Raw genomic sequence first — 21,147 nt, 5'->3', positions numbered from 1 at the left:
CCACCAGGGTCCCTGCCCCCACAGATAGACCAGGTGGAAGAGCACACCCACCTACACTCTCAGGCTAGGTCTGAGACCTAGATCAGGCTAGGTCCCTGTGACAGATCTGTGGCGTCTCCATGTGCTCACCTGCAGCCTGGGGCTGCCGTGTGGCAGGTGAGTTCCCAGCACCTGGCCGGCACCCAGTCAAAGGCGGAATACAAGGTGCAGGACTTCAGCTAGATGGGAAGTGCACTGGCTCACTGAGCAGTCTCTTAATAGACCAACCCAAATCTCTGGGGTTTGGGACTATACTCAGACCCAGTATCTCAGGTACATGAGTTGACCTTGACCTCTTCTCCTTGCTGACCTTGGTGCCTGGTCCTGGAGGTGGTGACATTAACCAGATGGCACAACCTCCCAGCCTCTTTCTTTCAAAGCCACCTGGCCTTTTCTGAGCTCCTTTCGGCTGGTTTTGCTCTTACAGAAGGTAAGAAGGTAATAGCTCTGCTTGGGGGGCTGTGATGGATTTCTGGCAGGGCAGTGGCTCTTAGGAGAAGGGGTTCACGAGGTGCCTTGTGATCTGACCTCCGTTCACCCCTTGCCGGTCACCTGCTGCCCTCTCTGCTGTGGCCAAACTGAGCTATTGACTGGTCTGCAAATGGGCCATCCTCCCTTCCTGCCAGGTCCTTATCAGCACAGTTACCACTGCCAGGAACCCTCTTCCTCTGAACTCCCTCCAGCTCCAGCACGAGCTCCCACCTCCCAAGCCATGGACGTAGTTCAATCTGAGTTCAATCCGTTACCTTCATCCCAATGAGTCCTCTAGGGACTGCCCCTCTGTACACTGAACCCATGAGGTTGGGTGGGGTGAACACCATGATTTTTCCTGGACAGTAAGTCAGGCCTGGACAGTATGCCAATAAAAATCAGCCCTGAGATGTTTGTTGGCTTTTCAACAAACTGTTTTTCTGCTGGGGTTGCTTAGGTAAAGCTGCTGGTGGCCATCTTTGCTTCCACTCTGGGAAAGTTTGCCTGGGAGTGAAGCCAAGCCAGGGGATTGGAGCGCTGGGGAGAGATGGATGGTGCATAAGACTTTTGAGTCCCTAGATCCAGCCATGCCTGAAGGTTTTAGTTCCATCTATCAATAAATACCTCTTTTTGCTTGAATCACTTTGAGTTGGCTTTCTTTCACTTGCGGCCACAAGAGACCTCGCTGGTTCACACAATTTCCTCTGATTTGCTCCTGTCCCTTCCCGCCTAATTCTGAAGCTACACGGCACCTCGCGCATCTTCATATCCCCATCACTTCACGCAGGGAAAGGGACGGAGCCATCACTCAGCTTTCCCACAGGGCTGCTGCCTTCAGTCCCTCAGCAGCACCCAGGTGCCCCCAGGTTTTCAGAAAGACTCACCTCCGTCTTATTCCGAGAGAGCACACTGGAGTCAATTGGGCCCAGGGACAGGTTTGGCAAGACAAGGTTGAGAACTTTCGCAGCAAAGACCTAGCAGGGAGGGGAAAACAAAGGGTGTGAGTTCGGTGGCATCCACGCCCAGCTCTGCCCACAGGACAGTTTACAATAAATTAAGGAAAGTGACACCCGAGCTGAACATCAGCCAGGTCCACTTCCCCAGGCTGAACACCCCGGGACTCTGCCTGCTCTGATTCAGACAACCTCCAGTTAGTCTGGCTCAGATCTGTGCCGTGGGGGGAGCCGGGCGGGAGGTGGGCCGCCGCAGCTGACGGCAGGAATGCCATATCTATTTTTTGCCTGTTCCGGATCATGTGTGGCCGCCCTCCCCACAGTCACTCATCGGTTGCGGTTCGGAATTCTTTGCGGGAGCTGCCTAGCTGAGGTCTTAGGCACGAGTCACTTCTGTGAGGTTCCTAAAAATACACAGCAGGAGCAGAACCACCCAGATCACCTGTGAAGCGGGATAGCTCGGAAGATCCCAGAGAAGCCTGCTCTGATAGGGAAGAATCTGTGGATGGCCTTGGTTTGTCTCAGAGGGAGACAGAAATCGTCACCAGCTTGATCAGGAGATGCGTGGCAGAAGGAAAGAGACCTGATTTGATCCCCGGCAGTGCTGACTTGCACACTTGTATGCGAGATCAGAGCATCACGGAGCCCCCATTCCCTTAGCTGTCAGTGGGGACCTTGGCGTTCCCCCAGAGGACCACCATGTGATAAAGCACCTGGCACACAGTAGGTGCTTAATCCGTGCTCCTTAAACTTGAGCCCAATGCAGGGACAAGCTGCGCCTCCCCACCCATCTCTCCTGCAGGATCTGGTGTTTACCCAGGAAGAGTGTGAGCCTGGATCTCACACTTCTCCCCGCAGAGGGGGGCTGTTCGCGTTTCTGCACTGGGCACAGACACTCAGGGGGGAGAGATGCTATTTCACAAGTGAGCTGTGACTTGCTGAAATTAGAATCGCAGGGAAGGTGGTGAGCAGTGAGTTCTCAGTCTTTGTGGAAGGCGCATATCATGGAGCCGAGAGGTGATGTCCCCTTGGTACCCCCTCAGCGGGGGTGAGGGCACTCACATCAACTGAAGGACAATCTTTGCTGTGTCGCATACAGCCGTAGATGCCCAGACTTTTAATCTTGATACAGATGCCGTGAGGGTTCATCTTTATTGCACAAGGAAATAGGCTCAGCAGTGTACCACACAGCCAGCTGGGATGGGGACAACGGTCTGGGCGACACTGTGCTTTTCCCTTACACCACTGGCCTTGGTTATTCTCTCTCCATATGAGCGTTAAGTGGGGGCCTGAATTTCCTGGGGGTGACCACACACAGCTGCCATTGGGGCTCTCTGTGGAGTCACGTGCTGGACCCCGCTACCTGTTTGACACTCAGAGCTATAAAACATCCTGTGTCCTCGGGCTGCACGAGCTGGATGTCCTCTCACATGGCTAGGAATCAGGCAGAGAAGAAAAAAGGGCTTTGTTCACAGGTACAAAGGTGCTCACAGGTGCACACAGGTGCACCCAGCCACTCTGAGGTCCACAGGGTCAAGCGTGCATGCTTCAGGAAAAGATGGGAGCTCCCTGCCTTGAAGACCAGCCTCACTCCCAGCCCCCCACGCCAGGGGTCCAAGCCAGCGATCCCCAAGCATGTCAACTCACTGCTGTCAACACACCAGGTGCCACGAAGCACCCTGAGCTGACGTGTGAGAGTCTAGTGGAGAAATAGAAGAGAATCCAACTGGGAGCACTGGGGAAGGGCCTGGACCTGGCCATACAGTGTGCAGCCTCATGGGATGGATAGAACCTGTGGGGCAGGGCTCAATTGTCAAGGCAGGGTCGTGAAGCAGCCCCGCAGACAAGCACATGACCGGGATGGCTTGGAGTCTGGAGAGCTCTCCCAAAGGAAAGGGTTAGGGTGTTTCCAAATGTCTATGAACTCCAGAAATTGGAGGCTCCTCTGGGAACCTAAATTCAGGAGTTGGGATGTATGCTTTTAAAGGTTAAAGGAAAAGTTTAAATGAAGAGCAAATATAGCAGATGAGTGTGTGGTCAGGGAGGGAGGCAAGGTGCTGTGCCCTCTGGTCCCTACTGGGGTCCAACTGCTTCAGGAGGGTGGAGGACTCTGTGGGACTTCTTCCCTCCAGGAGGACTGGCCCAAGGGCGACACTACTGGGGAAGGACTTAATGTGTAGCCCAAAGCTTGAGCAACTGTCATCTGGACATCTTGCCGTCCTTGGTGAACCTCACCATGGCTCCTTGAGTGGGCCTGAGGGCTGACGGTTGACGGTGTGTGGCCCTGCCATGCTTTGGAATCAAAGGCCCGTGTGCCTGTCTGGTCTGGCCCAGCGTGCTCAAGGACACCACTGTCTTCCCACCCTTCAGTTTCCCACCCATTTCCCGTTTAGATGGCAGACAGCCAGGGAAAGGCCTGGGGGCATACCAGCTCCACAGCCAAGCCACCCTCCAGCAAAGTGAAGGAGGGAGTCCACACAGCCTCCATGCCCGCACTCCTAAGACCACCACCAGATTTCTTGTTCACCAACAATTTACGTTTTGTGACCGTCACCCGATTCCTCATGGACCTGGGCACACAAGGGCCGGCCCAGGGGTGAGGAGACAGACTTACCTTCATCTTCGAATCTATGCTCTTGCCACTGGTGCTTCTTAAACCAACATATTTATGCCCCAAAGTACCAAGACCCCCACTTCCAGGAGAAGATGTTGTGAGATTAGGTTTGACAAGGATCAGAAAAGGCAGCACAGTGGCTCAAACCATCCTTGCTCTGGATTCACAGGGCGGAGGGAGGGGACAAGAGGGCCAGGAAGGACTCTGCCTGCAGGACAGGATGACAGTCCTCTCTCCTAGAGAACACTTTTCTTTCTCTTAACAGAAGAGCTTTCTACAGCTAAAGGAAACTTTTAGGGAAAGAGTTTTGGAAGAAAACTAAAAGAAGAGGGCCATTTCTGGAGAAGTGTTTGCTTTGTACAAAATGAACAAAGCCAGGGGTGCCTGGGGAGGCTCAGTCGGTTAAGTGTCTGCCTTTGGCTCGGGTCGTAATCCAGGCGTCCTGGGATTGAGCTCTGCATCCGGCTCCCTGCTCAGCGAGGAGCCTGCTTCTCCCTCTCCCTCTGCTCCGCCTTCTCCTCCCTCTCACCACACTCGTGCACGCGCACTCTCTCTCTTTCTCTCTCAAATAAATGAAATCTTAAACAAATAAACAAAAATCCCAAAATGAACAATGGCAAGGTTTGGTCTCTGTGGAGGAAACTAACCAGTTACAGCCAGACCAGTCGGCTGCTATGCCTCCCTCTTCCAAGTACAGTGAGCCAAGTGCTGGGGAGACAGCTCCCTCCCACAGCTGCCAAAGGCCTTTCCCCCAAAGAATAAGTAGGAGGAGACAGCGTAAGGGTGCCTTCTTGAAGGTAGAGGCAAATCTTTTGATGACAATAATGTGGCTTAAAAAAACAAAGAGAATTAGGTGCTTAGCCACTTCCCCACAAAAAAATCCAAGACGTTGCAGGGGCAGGATGCTTGGAACAGGTGCGAAAGAAAACCCTTTTCCCTGCTATTCTTCTAGGGGTTGTTTATTCCATTAGCCTAGAGGTTGGTGAGGGAGGAAAGGGTGAGGCAGGGCTGAATGAATCGAGCAGGGGCAGTGGGTTGATTGTAGTAATGCAGAGAGCCAGAAGGGCTGAGAAGGGGGTATGAGGTGAGGAAGGGCCATGTAGTAAGGGAAGAGTAGGGACGGAAACGGCCTGACAGAGCCCACACCCTGAGGACCAATTTGGTTCAGGCTGCCCGGGTCGGTGCTGCTGCATCCCACCATGATCTCCTTAAGCCTCCACCATCGGTCTCCCTAAGCCTCTACCATCAGCTGGGAGAGGCCTCCATCACCTTTAAGGGAAGGCAAGAAAAGCCGGCAGAGGCCCCAGTGAGAGGTGCAGCTCACCCATAAGGAAGTTGGAATCAAACAGAATAAACTTCTCGTTCCCAGTTCGCTCACGCTCTTCGGATAATCCTGCAGGAGTGTGGAGAGAGCCTTGGATCCAGCTCCAAGGAGGAGTGACCCCAGACAGCCCCCACTGAGGTGAGATTCCCCCTTCAAATCATGACCCCTGCAGGCTGAGTCAGGTTTGTGCCACCCAGTGGTGCTGACTCAGCAGGGACCCCAGGTCTCATCACTGGAGGATAATTTGGGGGTAGACTTACAGCGAATGGGCCCCAAGTTGCCAGCCTCCCAGCCCCAGAAAGAGGAGACTGAGAGCCAGGCAAATTTTGATTCAAACTCTGGTTCTGAATCACCAAGAAGTCTGTGGTCCTCAGTTTCTTCATCTCTCACATGGGGATAATGAAACAAACCTCAAAGTATTGCTGGGAAAGTTACCTGAGAACTGGTTTCCACAGAGTTCCTCCCTAATTGCCCTTCTGGCTTCTGTCCCCAGGAGAAACTCAACAAATTCTCCTGGTCTGACTGCAGAGAGAGCACCGCCAGTGTTTTTCAGAGTGATGGATTGCAACAAGCCTACCGTCACAGCTAGAACCCTGAAAACTATTGCGCCCCCCAAAAAGAATAACTCTTCCAGAAGTGAGGTCCACCTCCCGATGAGCCAGGGACCAGAGTGTGTCACTGGCCCTTGACATGCCCTTGGGCCATTCCTGGATGAAATGCTGAGCCCATCCCTTTAAATACTAGTGACTAGTGACAATAGAGGCGCAAATGCCTCTATTGATCCAAAAGGTTTTAATGGCTCCCTAAGATCATTTTGAAGCTTCTGCGGCTGACATGAGGGAGGAAATTATAATTGCGATCTTCTAAAGTGGCTCCGGCAAGCCAACTTGTGCAAAAGGGGGCCAGAGAGCTAGGCCTTCTGTGAGGATGCCTTCTGCAAGGGTCAGCCCAGAAACTCTGGGTGGGGGAGGAACGCGGCCTTAGGCCAGTGGAGACTAGAAAGTGCCTTGTGCCTTTTCTGCATGCCGAGCTGGGAAGGGGGGAGCAGCGGCTCACTGCTGTCTGCCCTGTGGCTGACCTACAGCAGGGGCTCCCCAAAGATGTGTTGGGGAGATGACTTGTTTCTTGAATGCCAGCGTCTAGAAGTCTGAACCCCCAGCTACGACAGCTCGGGCACCTGTAGGACAGAAGTAACACCCCCTATCCCCAGGCGCATTCCAGCTGCCAGATTCATGGGCCCATTCATGACTGTAGTTAAGTCTTGGTTCCTGGGTCTAACTTCACAGCACATGTGAAAGAGGGGCAATCCCCCCCCACCCCACCCATTGCCTCCTGTTTCCCCTCCATTCCCAGCACCCAGATTGTTCCCAGGGCCTTCTAGAGCCTGGTGACTACAAACAGATGAGAAGGCGCACCAGTCAAGGGCAGCTGACCGCTGGCAGGCATGCTTTGGGGTGAAAGGGAGTATCTTGCCTCACTCGCCGACCAGGGTTGGGGCACAAGCTGACCTTGAGCAAAACAATTGGCCCCACGTTCTTGTCTGTGAATTGGGAATGACTTTCTCTCCTTACTGGGTGGTGGGGGAAAGGAACCCAGATAGGGCGGCTCATGCACTGAGGGCCTGGTTCATGGCGGCTCTCTCCTCTCTACTTGGCCAGGTGCCCTGATTGATAGGGATTGGAAGCATCTGGAATTGGGTGGGCTGGCTCCTGTGACCCTGACCCTGGATCCCCAGGGACAACCTCCAGGCAAGAGGCAAAGAAGATCATTTAGAAGATTACCAAAGAAGATCATTTAGAAGATTACTCTCTGTGCAGGCTGAGCTCCCCAACCCCACCAACAACCCCAGGCACTGCCCATGGGGATTTCAGCTGTTCCTCATCTCACCCACCTAGAAAAGTGAGTGGTTCTGCACCCCACCCCACGTTCCTGCATGCTATTCCTGGGGCTAGGCCAAGGCCGAGTCTCCTTCACACACACACCTAGCTGGGCAGCCCAGGGTTTCACCTCTGCTCCTGGGAAGGACTCTAGCTCTGCACCGCCCCAGGTGTAGGACGTGGAGAGAATCCCCAGGAAACAGCCTCATAAGCAGCTGAGACTGGTTCTGATACACTGGATATTGTTTCCAAATTTCTCCTGTGGTCCCTTCCCTTGTACAATAACATTCTAAACACAGACAGTGTTTGGGGGCCAGACCCCTGTCCTCCTTGTCTGTCCTCCAGGCTAAACATACCCCAGCTTGTGGAAAAGGGAGTGTGGAGCTAAGACCAGCCCTGTGCAGGTCTGGTGGGGTGTGTGTGGGCAGGGGGTGTGGTTTGGCACGGGGATCCGGTGTTCCTACAATCCAGGGGGTAGGGACTGTCCTCTTCCACGTTCCTGTCTGTACTCAAAGCTGCCCAATTCGATGATTTGGAGAATCTCTTCAGCAGGCGTTCGGTGCCATGAAACAAACCACCGCACAGTCCACTGGGAGGAGGGGCGCAGCCAGGACTTGACTTTGCCCTCTGTCTTGGCCACGGCAAGGCCCCCTCTTCCACCTCAGCCCTCTCAGGTGGTAGTGGTCTCTGGGAAGCCAGTCCTCTTGGAGGTCTGTAAGGGAGACCTTACCTATTCCAGGACCTAGCCTGAACTATTCCAGTTAATGCTGATGGGAATAACTACTCCTGAATCCTGAAGGAGGCGCAAGTGGTATCATATGCTGAGTAAAACAACCAAACTAAAGCCGAACCCACAAAAATGAAGCCAGCAGAAAGAACAAAGCCTGCAGAAGTCACAGAGAGGGTATTCTCATTTGTGTAAAACACAGCAACGAGTAGCACGTGCCTGTGCGTCCCAGTAGATGGAGACTCCAGCGGCCGGCCTCCACCAGGCAGAGACAGCCCCCTGTCTGTCCTCTCCTCAAGTTTTAACGTTTGAACTCTGTGAAAGTGTTATTCTAACAATGTTTAAATTTTAAACAAAGGTTCTCCGAGATGCTTTCAGGAAGGTTGTCGCTAGCTGTGTACAGGGTAATCCAGTCACCCTGGGGGCGGGTAGGCAGATGAATCAGGGACTCTGTCAGTCAAAACTGCCCAAGACCCAGGGGCAGCAACAGATTTCGTGGTGGGGAAGATGTGTCCTCAGGTCTGGGGGCAACAGGAAATCCAATTTGTCTTGGTTAATAAGAGGAGACCAGCACCCCCCAGGGACGGCTGGTTTCTGATTTGACAAGGTGATCTATTAGCACAGGGCTTGGAGAGGTCACACTGGTAGCCTTGCCTGGAAGTTCCACTTCTGCTAGAGACTCTGATGGGAAGCCTTGGGGCCCACCTCTGGGCCCTGCTGCCATGACCCCCTTGTGCATTTTATCTGGAAAGCCCCAAGGTCTCTGGCTTGTCTCTAAGGAAGAACATTCACGTCAGAAAATACCTATTTTCTTCTCTAGGGAAACATTCTAGAGGGAGAGTGGACAGCCCTGGATTCAGATCAATCAGGCAAGCTGTGTGATCCTGGCAGGTCACTCGCCCTGCCCAAGCCTCAGTGTTCCCTTTCACAAAACAAGGTCACAACCTCTCCCGGGGGTGATAAGGCAGAGGAAAGCAGGGCACATGCTGGGCGCTCACTGAACTGAGTACACCTTCCTGAGTCAGAGCACATGGGTGCCGTGAGAACTCCCCGCTCCACTGTGATCCTGGTCTTGCTCGTTCTACGTGGAAAAGAATCCTTGATGTGAGTGATTTGCCCTCGTGCTATATAGTTGATTACAGTCATGAGGGGAGCTATCCAGGAGGTCACACATCCTCTTGCACATGTCAGTGACCAGGAAGTAGCCCATCTGGGCATTACCTATGGTTCTGGGAATGACCTTCAATTTCTTTCCCTGGCAGAAACAGGGTGGCATCCACCTGCACTGCTGTCCGCCTACACAGCACTGAAATTTACTAATGACAGTTGGTTCCAACAAGTCAGTGGTGATTTCCTTCCAATGGGGCAACACTCAAAGACGCGAGACATCTCTATTCTTCGGTGGATTAAGTAAATCGCTGTTCTCTGGTTAAACTATCAGATAGTTCCAGGTTTCTCTCTGGCTCAGCCTGTCTCCATTTCTCTGTATGTAAAGGAAAGGCTCTCCACAGGACCTGCCCACCCACCTCTGGCCATGGGCTGAAGGAAACACTTTGAAAACATTCTTACAAGCCTTTATTCCTGTCCAATGCTCCTCTACTTGGGTGCTCGGGAGGAACTGGAGGTATCAATGCTACCGGGCAATTATTTAGAAGTCCTGCCGCCGTTTGACGGTGAGGCCAGAGAAAGGAGGGTAAGCCAGTTCCCCATGGCCCCATGACCCCCACCTCACCCTCTGAGTCCTTTGAGAGTCCTGACAACTGGCTCAGAGGGCAGCCCCACTGGCACTGGCATAAGATTAACCCTTCCCTGGGGATGCACGGGGTTGGGATTCTCCAACTCTCATTCACTTATGCTCTCTCTTAAACCTCACGCCACTAAAGGATAGGTCCAGAACATTCACAGCCCACGTTCACGGCAAGCAGTCCTGAGACGCCACGCTCTCATCTCCCTTCTCTGAGACGAAGCACCTGTTCCGCTCCTAGGCAGTTCAGTTGACCCCTGAACAATTTGAGGCTAGGGGCGCTGAGCCTCTGTCCAGCTGAAAACCAAACATAATGTTGACCCTCCCTGCCCCGCCCCCTGCCCACAAAACCCAACTACTAATAGCCTACTGTTGCCTGGAAACCTTACCCATTACATCAATAGGTGATTAGCACATATTTTGTATGGATTACATAACATACGTTATATTCCTACGCTAAAGTAAACTGAAGAAATAATGTGATTAAGAAAATCATCAGGAAGGAAGAAAGAAAATCGTAAGGAAGAGAAAATATATTTACATCCCTATATGTTTTTTTTTCATTTTTCTTTTCTTATTAATTTCTTTTCAGTGTAACAGAATTCATTGTTTTTGCACCACACCCAGTGCTCCATGCCATATGTGCCCTCCATAATACCCACCACCTGGCTCCCCCTACCTCCCACCCCCTGCCCCTTCAAAACCCTCAGATTGTTTTTCAGAGTCCATAGTCTCTCATGGTTCACCTCCCCTTTCAATTTCCCTCAACTCCCTTCTCCTCGCCATCTCCCCTTGTCCTCCATGCTATTTGTTATGCTCCACAAATAAGTGACACCATATGATAATTGCCTTTATCTGTTGAAAGACATCCATGCATGAGTAGACTCATGTAGTTCACACCTGCGTTGTTCAGAGATCAACTGAATGTTAGCTTGTGTACCATGTGCATGCACATCGCCCGGAGCCCCAGAACCAAGAGCATGTCCATGCATGCCACCGCGTACCGGGACAACAAAATGATGGCTCAAACAGAGGGATGCATCCTTAGAGCAAAGGAAAACGTGCTCCAGGCTGGAGGAGAGCTGCTGCTCAGCGGACCCCCCTACGTCACCACCACAGACTGCTGGCCGTTCCCCTCAGCATGTACTTTTTAGCTCAAGCTGGCAAATAGTCAATGAAAATCAGCCCAGGCCCTCAACACAAACTGTTAACAAAGGTTATTTTGCTAGATTCCCAACATGTGTCACTTTTTCCCTCTTCAACTTTCACCAAGAAAACACACAAAAACAGGAAACCGTTCTTCTCTCATCGCTAAGGGAGAAAACACACCTGACTTCAGACATCACGGAACCCCCATGGCGACAAGGTTTGGTATTTGTCCAAACCTTCACACGGCGAAGGATGAGGTCCGAAAACGGACTCCGGCCCTTCCCCCCAGACTTTAGCCAGTAAAGGACGTGCCCATGGACGCCCAGGGACCCCCCGGCCCTGCAGGACTTGCCCAGAACCGGAAGTCTGTTTACCTTGAAAGTTGTCGCAGACTCAGGATTGGCCAGAACCAAGGGCGAAATAAGGACCATACCGGAGAAGTGGCTTGGCCTCTCTGCAGCCGTGAGAATGACGATGGCACCTCCCTGCAAAGCAAAACAGGCCAGGATGGGCACATGCCAGCTTGGGCCAGCGCACATATTTCTAATAAACCACCATCAACACACTCCCCCGAAGCTGCAGGCCTGGCCCGGAGCCCCAGGTGGGATGGGGGTGGGGGGCTTACCTTGGAGTAGACTCCACCGAATGTTGGATAAACTGGATCTGCAATTATTTTATTACACACATTTTTTTCCCCCCTCAGGGTTTTCCAAGAGCAAACATTTCAGAGAGATATAAATAAGGTTCCTGCTTGTGGGCTGCCAGTTAAACAACACATTCCTACTTCGTTTCCAGCCAAAAGCTGGCAGACCCCCAATGCTTTCATGCCGTCAGCCCTAATATGAGATTTTTGTTTTGGTAATCGGATTATAAGAAGAGATGGCTATACTTTTTTTTTTTTCCTTCTTGGTTCGGTCAAGGTCCCAGAAATTTTGGTTCCAAGAAAAATACTTAGTGAGCATGAACAGTGCTGGAAGCATGAGGCTTTGGTTGTGGGCCTGAGGATGAGGGTAGGTGGGACCACAAAGGCAGATAGAGGCCGGGCAGGTAAGAGACGTGCAGGAAGCAAGACAGGCTGTTATAAAGGGGGCGGAAGCCCGGCCCCAAAGGGAAAAGTCCCCCGCCGCCCCCCACCTTCACATATCATCAGTTCAAAATTCTCTGCCAGCCAACCTGTCAGGATGCCCAGGGGGAGACGTGCTGCCCATTTGCAGGCTGTGGACTTAAAGATTATACTTGGTAGATTCTTAGGGGATTAGATACATTTAAAAGGTGGAAAGGATTCTGAATGGTGTTTAAGGACTTGTTTCCCTGGGGAGACCGTGTCCCCAGTTCCCATTCGTACTGTACAGGCTGGAGCAAGCATCCAGGGTTTGGGCACTTTCCCTGGGCTTCTCACTGACGGAAGAGCCATCCCTGCTCTGAGAAATGGCTCTGTAGGGAGAGGCGCCCTTGGGAGTCTCACCGTGAAATGGCACTGAAGGGCCAACAGAGCCTGAAAAGAAAAGATTTGTTTCCGAAGAGGCCCTGCAGCAGAGGCCCTCAGAAAGGATGGGCAGGCAGCCTCTTGGCATCTTGGGTCTCAATGAGAAGCTCCCTCTTGGACTGTCTCCAGGACACTGAACCCGGCTTGTCCTGAGTGCAAAAATGCCCGGGAGCTCCAAGTTCAGGGCACGCAGAGAGGGGGCGTGCCAGCCAGGCAGAGAGCAGGTGGGGTGGGGAGCACCTTGTCTTTTCATCACGGGGGTCTCACCCTTCCCACCCACAGCGAGGCTGGGGACCGGGCTTGATTTGGGTGGGGTCTTCTGCGGTCTGCTTACCATGGAGTGGCCCAGAAGGAAGACAGGAAGCCCTGGGTAGTCTTTCTGCATGATATCCACGTGCTGTAACACATCCCTGATGAAAACGTGGAAGTCGGACACTACCATCCTCTCCCCTTCGCTCTGTCCGTGGCCAACTGGAAGGGAATGGGAAATGAGAGAATCACAGTTACCAGGAGGCCGTGGGCCACCTGAGCCCAGTGGTTTCCCCACCGGAATTACCGACCACTCTTGACCGAGGACCCAAATGTATCATCCCGTGGAATCCTCTCTTTCCAACCACTCTCCCACATGGGAGTTCTCTCCCCGTTTTACAGCTTCAGAAGTCAAAGCACAGACTGGTTAAGGAACTTTCCCAAGATCCTACAGCCTGGAAGTGAGATAAGGAAGGACAATGTTTCTTTGCAAGAAACATTGCAAAGCCTGTCCACGCAGCCAGGATGCTTTCCTTGTGGCTGTTTCCAAGGAAGGAAGAACAGACAGGTGCACAGAGTCTCAACAGGGTCTGATTTTCTACCAAGTGGCCGGGAGTGAAATTGATGGGGCTCAGAATTTTCTGGGGTCTTCCCAGCAACTTGGTCCTCACAGTTGTGTTTCAACATTAGATTTTCACCGGGTCAAAGTGTTACATCTTGTCACCTCACTCACAGCTTTCAGCGATGACAATCTGACAAACACACAATGAGATAAAACAGCCCGGGGTGTTTGCCAGGAGCCTCCACGAAGCCGCGCTAAAACTAGGTCACAGTGTATTCCTCCTGGACTTTATCATCTGTCACGTTTCTGCGCTGTTCGTTTCCCCTGGTTCTTTTCTTAGGGCCTCTCCATGTTTTCCCTCTGAAGGACATCAGTCGCTATAGAAACAGCGTGCTAGCGGCTGCGGCTTCCTTATTCAGGCTGCAAGCCCCTCACGAGACTGTTTGAAAATCACAAAAAGAAAGAGATCCCAAAGAACAGGGGCCACGCAGCCAGGGTATCTGCCCAAACTCTTCCTGCCATCTCTGCGGGGACAAGCTGTTACGGGAGTAACGATGGCAGCACTCATTTCATAGATAGAAAGGGGAAGGACTTACTGCTTAGAGCTGATAGGCTGCCCGCACCTCAAATTCAGGACCCACCTCGTTGGGCAGGGGACAAGCTCCTGTGCCCTGCTGTCCTGCTGTCCACCACGCACAACACGCCCCAGCCCTGCCACCTTCCTGACCATCGCGTGGTGGCAGAAGCCCACCAGCAGTCGCTGTCTCAATAGCACCCTCTGCTCCTTCGCCCCCGGAGGGTTTCTTCCCTCCTTAAATTGATTATTATTTTTTTTATTGTGGCAAAATAAAGATACCATGCAATTTACCATCTCAACTATTTTTTAGTGTACAGTTGGTTCAGTGGGCTTGAGTACATTCACCAGGTTGTGCTGCTGTCACCACCATCCACGTCCAGAACGTCCCTGAATTGAAGCTCCATACTCCTTATCAGGGTCTGAATTGTGTCCCCCGCCACCCCTAAACTCTTATGTTGAAGTCCTAGACCCCTGTGGCTCATAATGGGACTGCCTTTGGAGACAGGTTCAAAGAGGTGACTTAATTAAAATGAGGCCGTTCTGGTGGGTCTTAACCCTATCTGACCCCTGTTCTTATAGGCAGAGGAGATTAGGACACAGAGACGTCGAGGGCATGTGCACAGTGGAAAGACCATGGGAGGACGCAGCAAGAAGTGGCCACCTGCAGGCCAAGGAGAAAGGCCTTGGAAGAAACTAGCCCTGCAATACCTCAGTCTTGGGCTTCGAGCCTCTGGGTGTGCGAGTAAATAAATGTCTGTTGTTTAAGATGTCCCGTCTATGGCGCTTTGTCATGGCAGCTGGAGAGGACTGATAACACCCATTCCACGTTAATTCCCCATCCTCCCTCCCCCATCCTTAGAATATACTTCAGTAATGATATGCCAGAGTCTTGTCTTTAAAGTTCAAGTTATTGCAAATATGTCCTAATTATTTCTTCCGTGGGCTTGTGTTCCTAATTTGATATACAATGATGTTTGTTAATTTCAGAATAAATTTGTTTCCACCTATAAGTTTTGCTTTTCAATTTAATTTTTTTTCCTGACCCGGTACAACAATTAGAAATTTATAAGAAGGTTCACTCAGTGAAGTCTTACTTCTATGCCTATCTACTCCACCTCTCCTCTCTTGTTCCCTATGGTTAACCATTTTAGTTAATTTCCGGATTTTTCTCAAAGCATTTCTTTTTTGCAAAAATATGTTGCCATGCGTGGTAGGTACCCCTTGGTGTGAGTAAAGGGAAGTTTCTGCAAGTAGTCTCTCGTCGGAAACTATCTGTGTGCTAGCCGATCTCTGGTTTCTTTAACAGCAGGCTGTAATAAATTGCCTGGGGGTATTCTAATTCACCTTGGTGAAGGGGCATCTTTGGGGTGTATGTCTAGACATAAGGTTGCTCGATTGAAAGGTACATGCCTGTGTCACTTTGGCAGTTTCTGCCAAATTCCCCTCATGTGGGATATCCGGTCTTGACTCAAACCCCCAGGTATGGGAAAAGACTCATTCCCTCAGCCAACAAAGCATGTCTACTGGCATTTGGGTTTTTACCCATAAGATAGGGGAGAACGTGTAGTTTGAACATCTTCTCATTCTTCAAGAGCCAGCTGTATTTCTTTTGTGGTGAACTGAGAATTCATGTCTTTGCTTATTTTTTTCTGTCTCGCATTTTGTCTTGATATTGAAGAGCTTCTTCTCTACGAGTTGATCTTTTGTCCTTTTACTTTGTTTATGTTGTGTTTAGCTGTGCGGATGATTCTTATTTTTAAATGGCCAAATAATAAGTCCTTTCTTCTAATGGCTTCTGAACTTTGATTCTTGGTTATAAAGGCTTTCTCTATTTCAAGGTTCTAAAGGGTGTTGTCAGTCATATGTTGTAAGTCCTTCTACGGTTTCATTTCTTTTTTGTAGTAACATGCACATAACATGAAATTTACTTGCATCACTTCTAAGTGTTCAGCTCAGTGGCCTGAAGGACACTCACAATATTGTGAAACTGTCACTCCTATCGAGCTGCAACGTGGAGGTGGGTCTTAATGTCTTAACGGAAGTCATGAAAAATTCCTTCATTACGTCACTGGATTGTGAGGTCATCCTTGTCATACTCCATAGTTCCCACTTTCACTTGAATCTAGTCTATTTCTGGATTTCTGCCCAGTTCCGCCAGTCTGCTTACTCTGGGGCTAGCTCCTGTTATTAAGTATTACAATATCTGCCTCTCCTCTCTACGGACCACATGCAGGAGGCCCTGGGCACTCGCCCGGCTCGCCCTCGTTTCCGTGTGTGGCTCCCATGCTCTGGCTCTCCTCCGATTATATACATCTCTACTAACTACACAGTCTCTGGCTCCAACGCTTCCAGACTGCAGATCTGGTCAGAAAGACTCCCAGTTGTCCTGTGGCTCCTCAAACTGCTTCCAGACGGGCTCTTCTACTCACATGGGGCTTCATGTTGCCTTTGACTTTAATTCTGTCCCTATGGCTAGTTGATCCCTGATTCCTTCTGGATTTCCAACGGCAGAGCCTCTTGAATCAGTCGCTCCCAAGGGATGAGGCCCCTGTTGGGTTTCACTGGCCACGGCCTCCTGACCATCCTCCCTGCCTGCTGCAAGCTCTCCCGGCTTTAAGCGGCTCAGCACTGCCCTGCTCCCCTTCTGGAAGGTGCTCTGAGCCCACAGTAGCCCGAGATCCCCACTGCACTGTGCCGCGGGGGATTCCAAGGCAAGTCTGCCTGGCCTGGGCAGAGGAGAGTGCTGTGTGTGATGAGTGATGTCTGCTAAGGACATGAAGGAGGAAGTTCAGCATGCATGTACCCCATATTTGCCAGGCTGTCCTGGGGAGCGGGGATCCCCTTGTAGTCACTTGCACTTCCTTGGGGCTCTGTGCACAAGCCTGGCAGAATGGAGGGGCTTGATGAATGTGCATTGAAATGAACTGTAGGCAGTATTTCCATAATGGCCACGCATCAAAGAGCTTTACTCCATGACTCCAGCTACAGTGGATGTGATCCATTTACTTTCCCACCATACGGACGGAGCCTCCGAAACCACAAACAGTCCACGTGTGCAACTCAGATTCTCCTTTCCCTTGTGTCTTTTCAAGAACCCTTTTTCAGAAGGCTGATGATCCTGTTAATGTTCGAATAAAAAGAAAGGACTACCCCACATCCCTTTCATTAGGGAACCAGTCCTACTCAATATTCATTTTCTTATAGAAGAAAACGCTGGGACAAGATGGCTTGAAGTAAGGGAAGACAGAATAAAGGCTCACAAAGCGGGAATAACAACACCCGATGTTTGAGTGGCCGTTTATCATTTACAAAGCCCTTTTCCCAGAGTTTATTCCCTGTGATCCTCACGACTGCGAGTTAGGGTTCCAGCGCCCCACTTTCCAGAGGAAAGGGACCCTCTGGCCGACTGAATGGAGCTCGGTGCTGCAGTGAGTCAGGTCCAGACTCCACATCCAGTGTCTTTCATTATCCATGGGAAACATGGGCAGGAAGCGGGAGCTCGGAAGGCGGTGGAATGAAGAGAAAAGCCCTTCCTCACTGGGTAAGAAACTGCCACCAGCACACAAGGTGGGCACCTTCCCTCCAGGCTTGTGTCAAGAGCTGCTCGCACCTGAGGCAAGCCCCGGGAGTGGCCCATCAGCTGCGGTTCACACGGGGTGGGTCACACTCGCCAAGCAGCTGAGCTTGTTACTACCTGCAGATGTGCAAACACGGGCCCCAGGAAGCATCTGTTGCGAGCCTTCCCAAATATTTGAGAGCAGAGCACAGCGGGAACACGCAGGCTGGGCAGAGACATCGAAATTAACCACAGCAAACAGCAAACAGCGACAGACGCTCACCGGAGACCTCATGTCTAGGAGAGCACTGTGTTCGAAGGTGTTCGCATGGACACGATGACCCGTCCCTGTTCAGCTGATGGGGCCTTCGCTCTGGCTGCCAGGAGTTAGGAGGGAATGCTTCACCTCCGGGTGGAGGGAGGGAGTCAGCAGGGTGGGGAGAGGCCCCCGGATAGGGGGTGCAGATAGAAGACACAGCGAACTGGAGACTTTCCTTAATGAAGCAGGATACAGGGTCCTGCCTGAGGTCCTGGTCCTGGTCTCTGGTTCTGCCTCCACCCACCAGGCTCCCACATGGAGGAGGGCAGCCCTCAGCTCCAGGGCTGGCCTGCAGCAGCACCTACTTCCCCTGCTGACCAAGAGACCCACAGAAGCTGCTAAGTCCACGGGAAGCCTCAGTGTGGCAGAGCTAGCCAGCCACAACTTACCCTCCCCTGGCTTGTGTTATTTAAAATGCAGGCGTGTGACTACAGGTGTTAACATCAGACCAGCGTTTTCCCGCAGTCCCTGTGGCTTCTGAAAGTCATAGGCCAGCCCGGAAAGTCTAGAATGCTGCCAAGGGCTCCACGAGACCTCAGGGTGCCCAGGTCCCAGCTTGGACATCTGTCCTATGAAGCGGCGCCCGGACATCTCCAGGGAGGTGTCTGTGGCGGAGGGGTAGGGGGGTGCCCTACGGCTTTGGTTTTCCTAGCCTCCTACCTATGTAAGGGCTTCTGTACAAGCAGAAATCTCTCCCAGTTTCTGCTTCTTCAGAAGTGTTATTTTCCATGCCGTTGTGTTTCTGCAGTTCTGTGAGTTCTCTGTTCTGGATTTTCTGGAGGAGCTTTCTTCCCATGGGCAAGGCAGCCTTGGGAGGCACGTGGAACTAACTCGGAGCCTAGGCTCTGGGGAGCTGGTGTTGGTTTCCCTGGGGACATCCATTGGTGAGAGAATGGGCACTTCCTCCCACCACAATTAGGGTATTGGCCTTGCATTCCTGGCTAACCCACTGGAGGTCAGCAAGCACTGGGCTGGGGGGCGGAGGGGCGGTGCGCTCACAAGGTGTGTGGTCAGGCCAACCAGAGAGATGATCACTGATCATCATGGAACCTCTGGCCTTGCAAGTCATATGCCTCGACCAGCCGAAGCGAGATGTGAGCGTCACAGCCCCTCAAACCCAGCGGGAGAATTGGCTGTAGCTGACTGCCAGGGTGGAATGGACACTGTTAGGAGCAAGGTGAAGGCCCTCTCGAGGCCCCCACTTCTAAGTCTAATGGAATTATTAACTCGTATGTATCACAGGAAGGAGAGACACTGGTATAGCCACTTTGGAAAACATTTTGGCATCTCATAGGGTGGAAATTCTGTACTCTACAACCCAACAATTTCACCCCAGGTATAAACACCTGCAAGAGAAATTCTTGTGCATCCCCCAGGAGACAGGCATAGGGTTGTAGCAGCCTGATCATAACCAGAGATGGATATATTGTAGCAAAAGGGATCTGCTACAGTCAGATGAATAAGCTTGAATGAGCTAAAGCTACGTGTAGCAACATGAACGAATCTTAGACAACAAAATATAAGGTGAACAAAAGCAAGTCACAGAAGATGGTGTAACTGTGCAGATCAGCCGTTTCCTATAAAGCTAAAAAGCAAAAGCAATAACAAAACCTCCCAGCAAAAGTAAACAATGTACTCTTTGAGAGTGCCATGCCTATGTGATAAAAGCATAAAATAGCAACGTGAGGGAAGGGAACACAAAGTTTATGATGGTAGTTACCTTGATTACTTGCCCAGGTGTAAAATGGGTAAAGCGTGTACCCATCTTCTGCAGGTGTTGAGGGGATAAAGGAAATGGTATAACCTACTGGGCATACAGCAGGCCGTCAGCATATGCTAACTATCACCCGCCCGCCCCAACCTTGGCCCTACATACAGTTTCAGATGAGAAAACTTGTGAACTATCTCGGGGTTCAGCCCTCTTCTGTACCAGCCTTCTTCCGCACATCTTCCGCACATTATTTCTCACACTTATAAGGATTTAGTCTTGTCCAGCTCTCCAAAGAGACAGAGGGCAGCTGGTCTGCGTCCCCGGGACAAGCATGGCTTTCTTAGACACGAAATATGAATCACCTTTCAGCTCAGTTTCCTACAAACAAAAATTCCCCAGGTTTCACACGTCACAGACTCCTCTTCCCCTTCCAAAACAGTAAGTTAGATCTGTCATGTCCTTTCCTGATTCCAGAAGCCCCCAGGGATGTTCTTCAGTGCTGGGAGCTTGTTTGGAGTGTGTTTAGGTAAACACGACAAAAACACAGAAATGCAGCAACCCAAGTCCAGTGCCTGTGGAAACTCGACCGAGGGCTGCTCAGAAAAAACAAAGGAGGATGCGCATGGTACCCTGCATGGCTTTCAAACACGCACAGATGCATTTCGCCAAGATGTGAGATGCTCCACTTTTAATATATACAAAGCGGAGCTTACTGAAAGCCTCGGAGAGGGACAAGTCCCCAAGACCAGCTGAGGTCACCGTCCCAGAGCTTTCAGAGAAGGCAGGAGGCGGAGGTTCTCAGCCCCATGAAGTAAGTGGGGTGCAAATTCAAGATGTGGACCTAAGACGGTACGAAGGCAAAAAGAAAAGAGACCCATTCGTCAAGTTTTCTCATGAGCTCATGCCTATGCCAGCCTCCTGCACTGTGACTCCTGCAGTGACTCCTGCACTGTGGTAATAAGAACACTAAGGATCACTGTCCAGTGCAAGAAGAGGAGGCAAAAGCCAGAGAGGGCCGGGCACTAGAGGACTGGGGTTAGGGGTGGAGGGCTGGAGTCAGCTCAGCCTCCATGTGACCTGGAACAGGTGACTTCACCCCCAAAGGCTCAGCTTCCTCGCCTGCTGTAAGGGACACTCATGGAGCCCACTCCATGGGGTGCCATGAGTATGGAGTGAAAGCCTGAGTGTAAGGTGTTGGCACTATGTGGGGGTGTGCAGGTGGGCTCAATAAATACCTACTGTCATGATCACGTTATTATGAGGACAGGGTCCGGACCCAAAGCCGCCCTGCATTCTTTGCACTGGGACATCTGCTGTGTTATTTTTTTATTCCGGCGCATCACCGACCCCCTCCAGGATGCAGGGAGGTCCTCTGCTCCTCAAACCCGGCATTCACTCTGTACTAACATGGCCCAAGGCGTTATGATGTCAGAAGTGCCTGTGATCCCTGGAAATTTGTAAACGATGACTTAAATCTTTCCTCTGGATTCCTCTAGCAAATGTGAGGGCAAGCCACGCCCCAGGAAGCTTTGTTTCCCGAACCAAGTCTCCCCCTCCCAAGGAGCAAGCAGGGTGGGGGTCCCACATGGTAATGGTGGAGGGGTGGAGGCTGAGGGCCCTGGAATCTGGCCTCAGGCATCCCCCCACCAACTCGGTCTTGTCAGAATAAGGGATGAGGCAAAGGGAGGCCTTGGACAGAAGCCGCCAGCCATAAGCATCAGTTAAACTTACAGTAATACATGTTCAAGGCAGCTATCTGGGAAAAACCAGACAAGCATGGAGGTAGCCA

At 51.5% G+C, this 21,147-nt stretch overlaps 1 protein-coding gene across 3 annotated transcripts in view; it reads right to left on the bottom strand.

The window, feature by feature from the left end:
* The window catches only part of MGLL (monoglyceride lipase), a 225,908-nt gene that overhangs the window by 17,290 nt on the left and 187,471 nt on the right, over nucleotides 1-21,147 (bottom strand). For all 3 annotated transcript variants that reach the window (XM_059390453.1, XM_059390452.1, XM_059390451.1), the window contains exons 4-6: nucleotides 12,719-12,855; nucleotides 11,273-11,383; nucleotides 1,395-1,484 (exon numbers count right to left, since the gene is read on the bottom strand). In XM_059390453.1, coding sequence (XP_059246436.1) covers nucleotides 1,395-1,484; nucleotides 11,273-11,383; nucleotides 12,719-12,855 — 338 coding nt within the window. The remainder of the gene's footprint in view (nucleotides 1-1,394; nucleotides 1,485-11,272; nucleotides 11,384-12,718; nucleotides 12,856-21,147) is intronic.

This window comes from Mustela nigripes, chromosome 2 (genome assembly GCF_022355385.1).
Source record: "Mustela nigripes isolate SB6536 chromosome 2, MUSNIG.SB6536, whole genome shotgun sequence".
Lineage (NCBI taxonomy): Eukaryota > Metazoa > Chordata > Mammalia > Carnivora > Mustelidae > Mustela > Mustela nigripes.
Note: the sequence above shows the minus strand (reverse complement) of the source record. Positions and strands in the feature narration are given on the sequence as shown.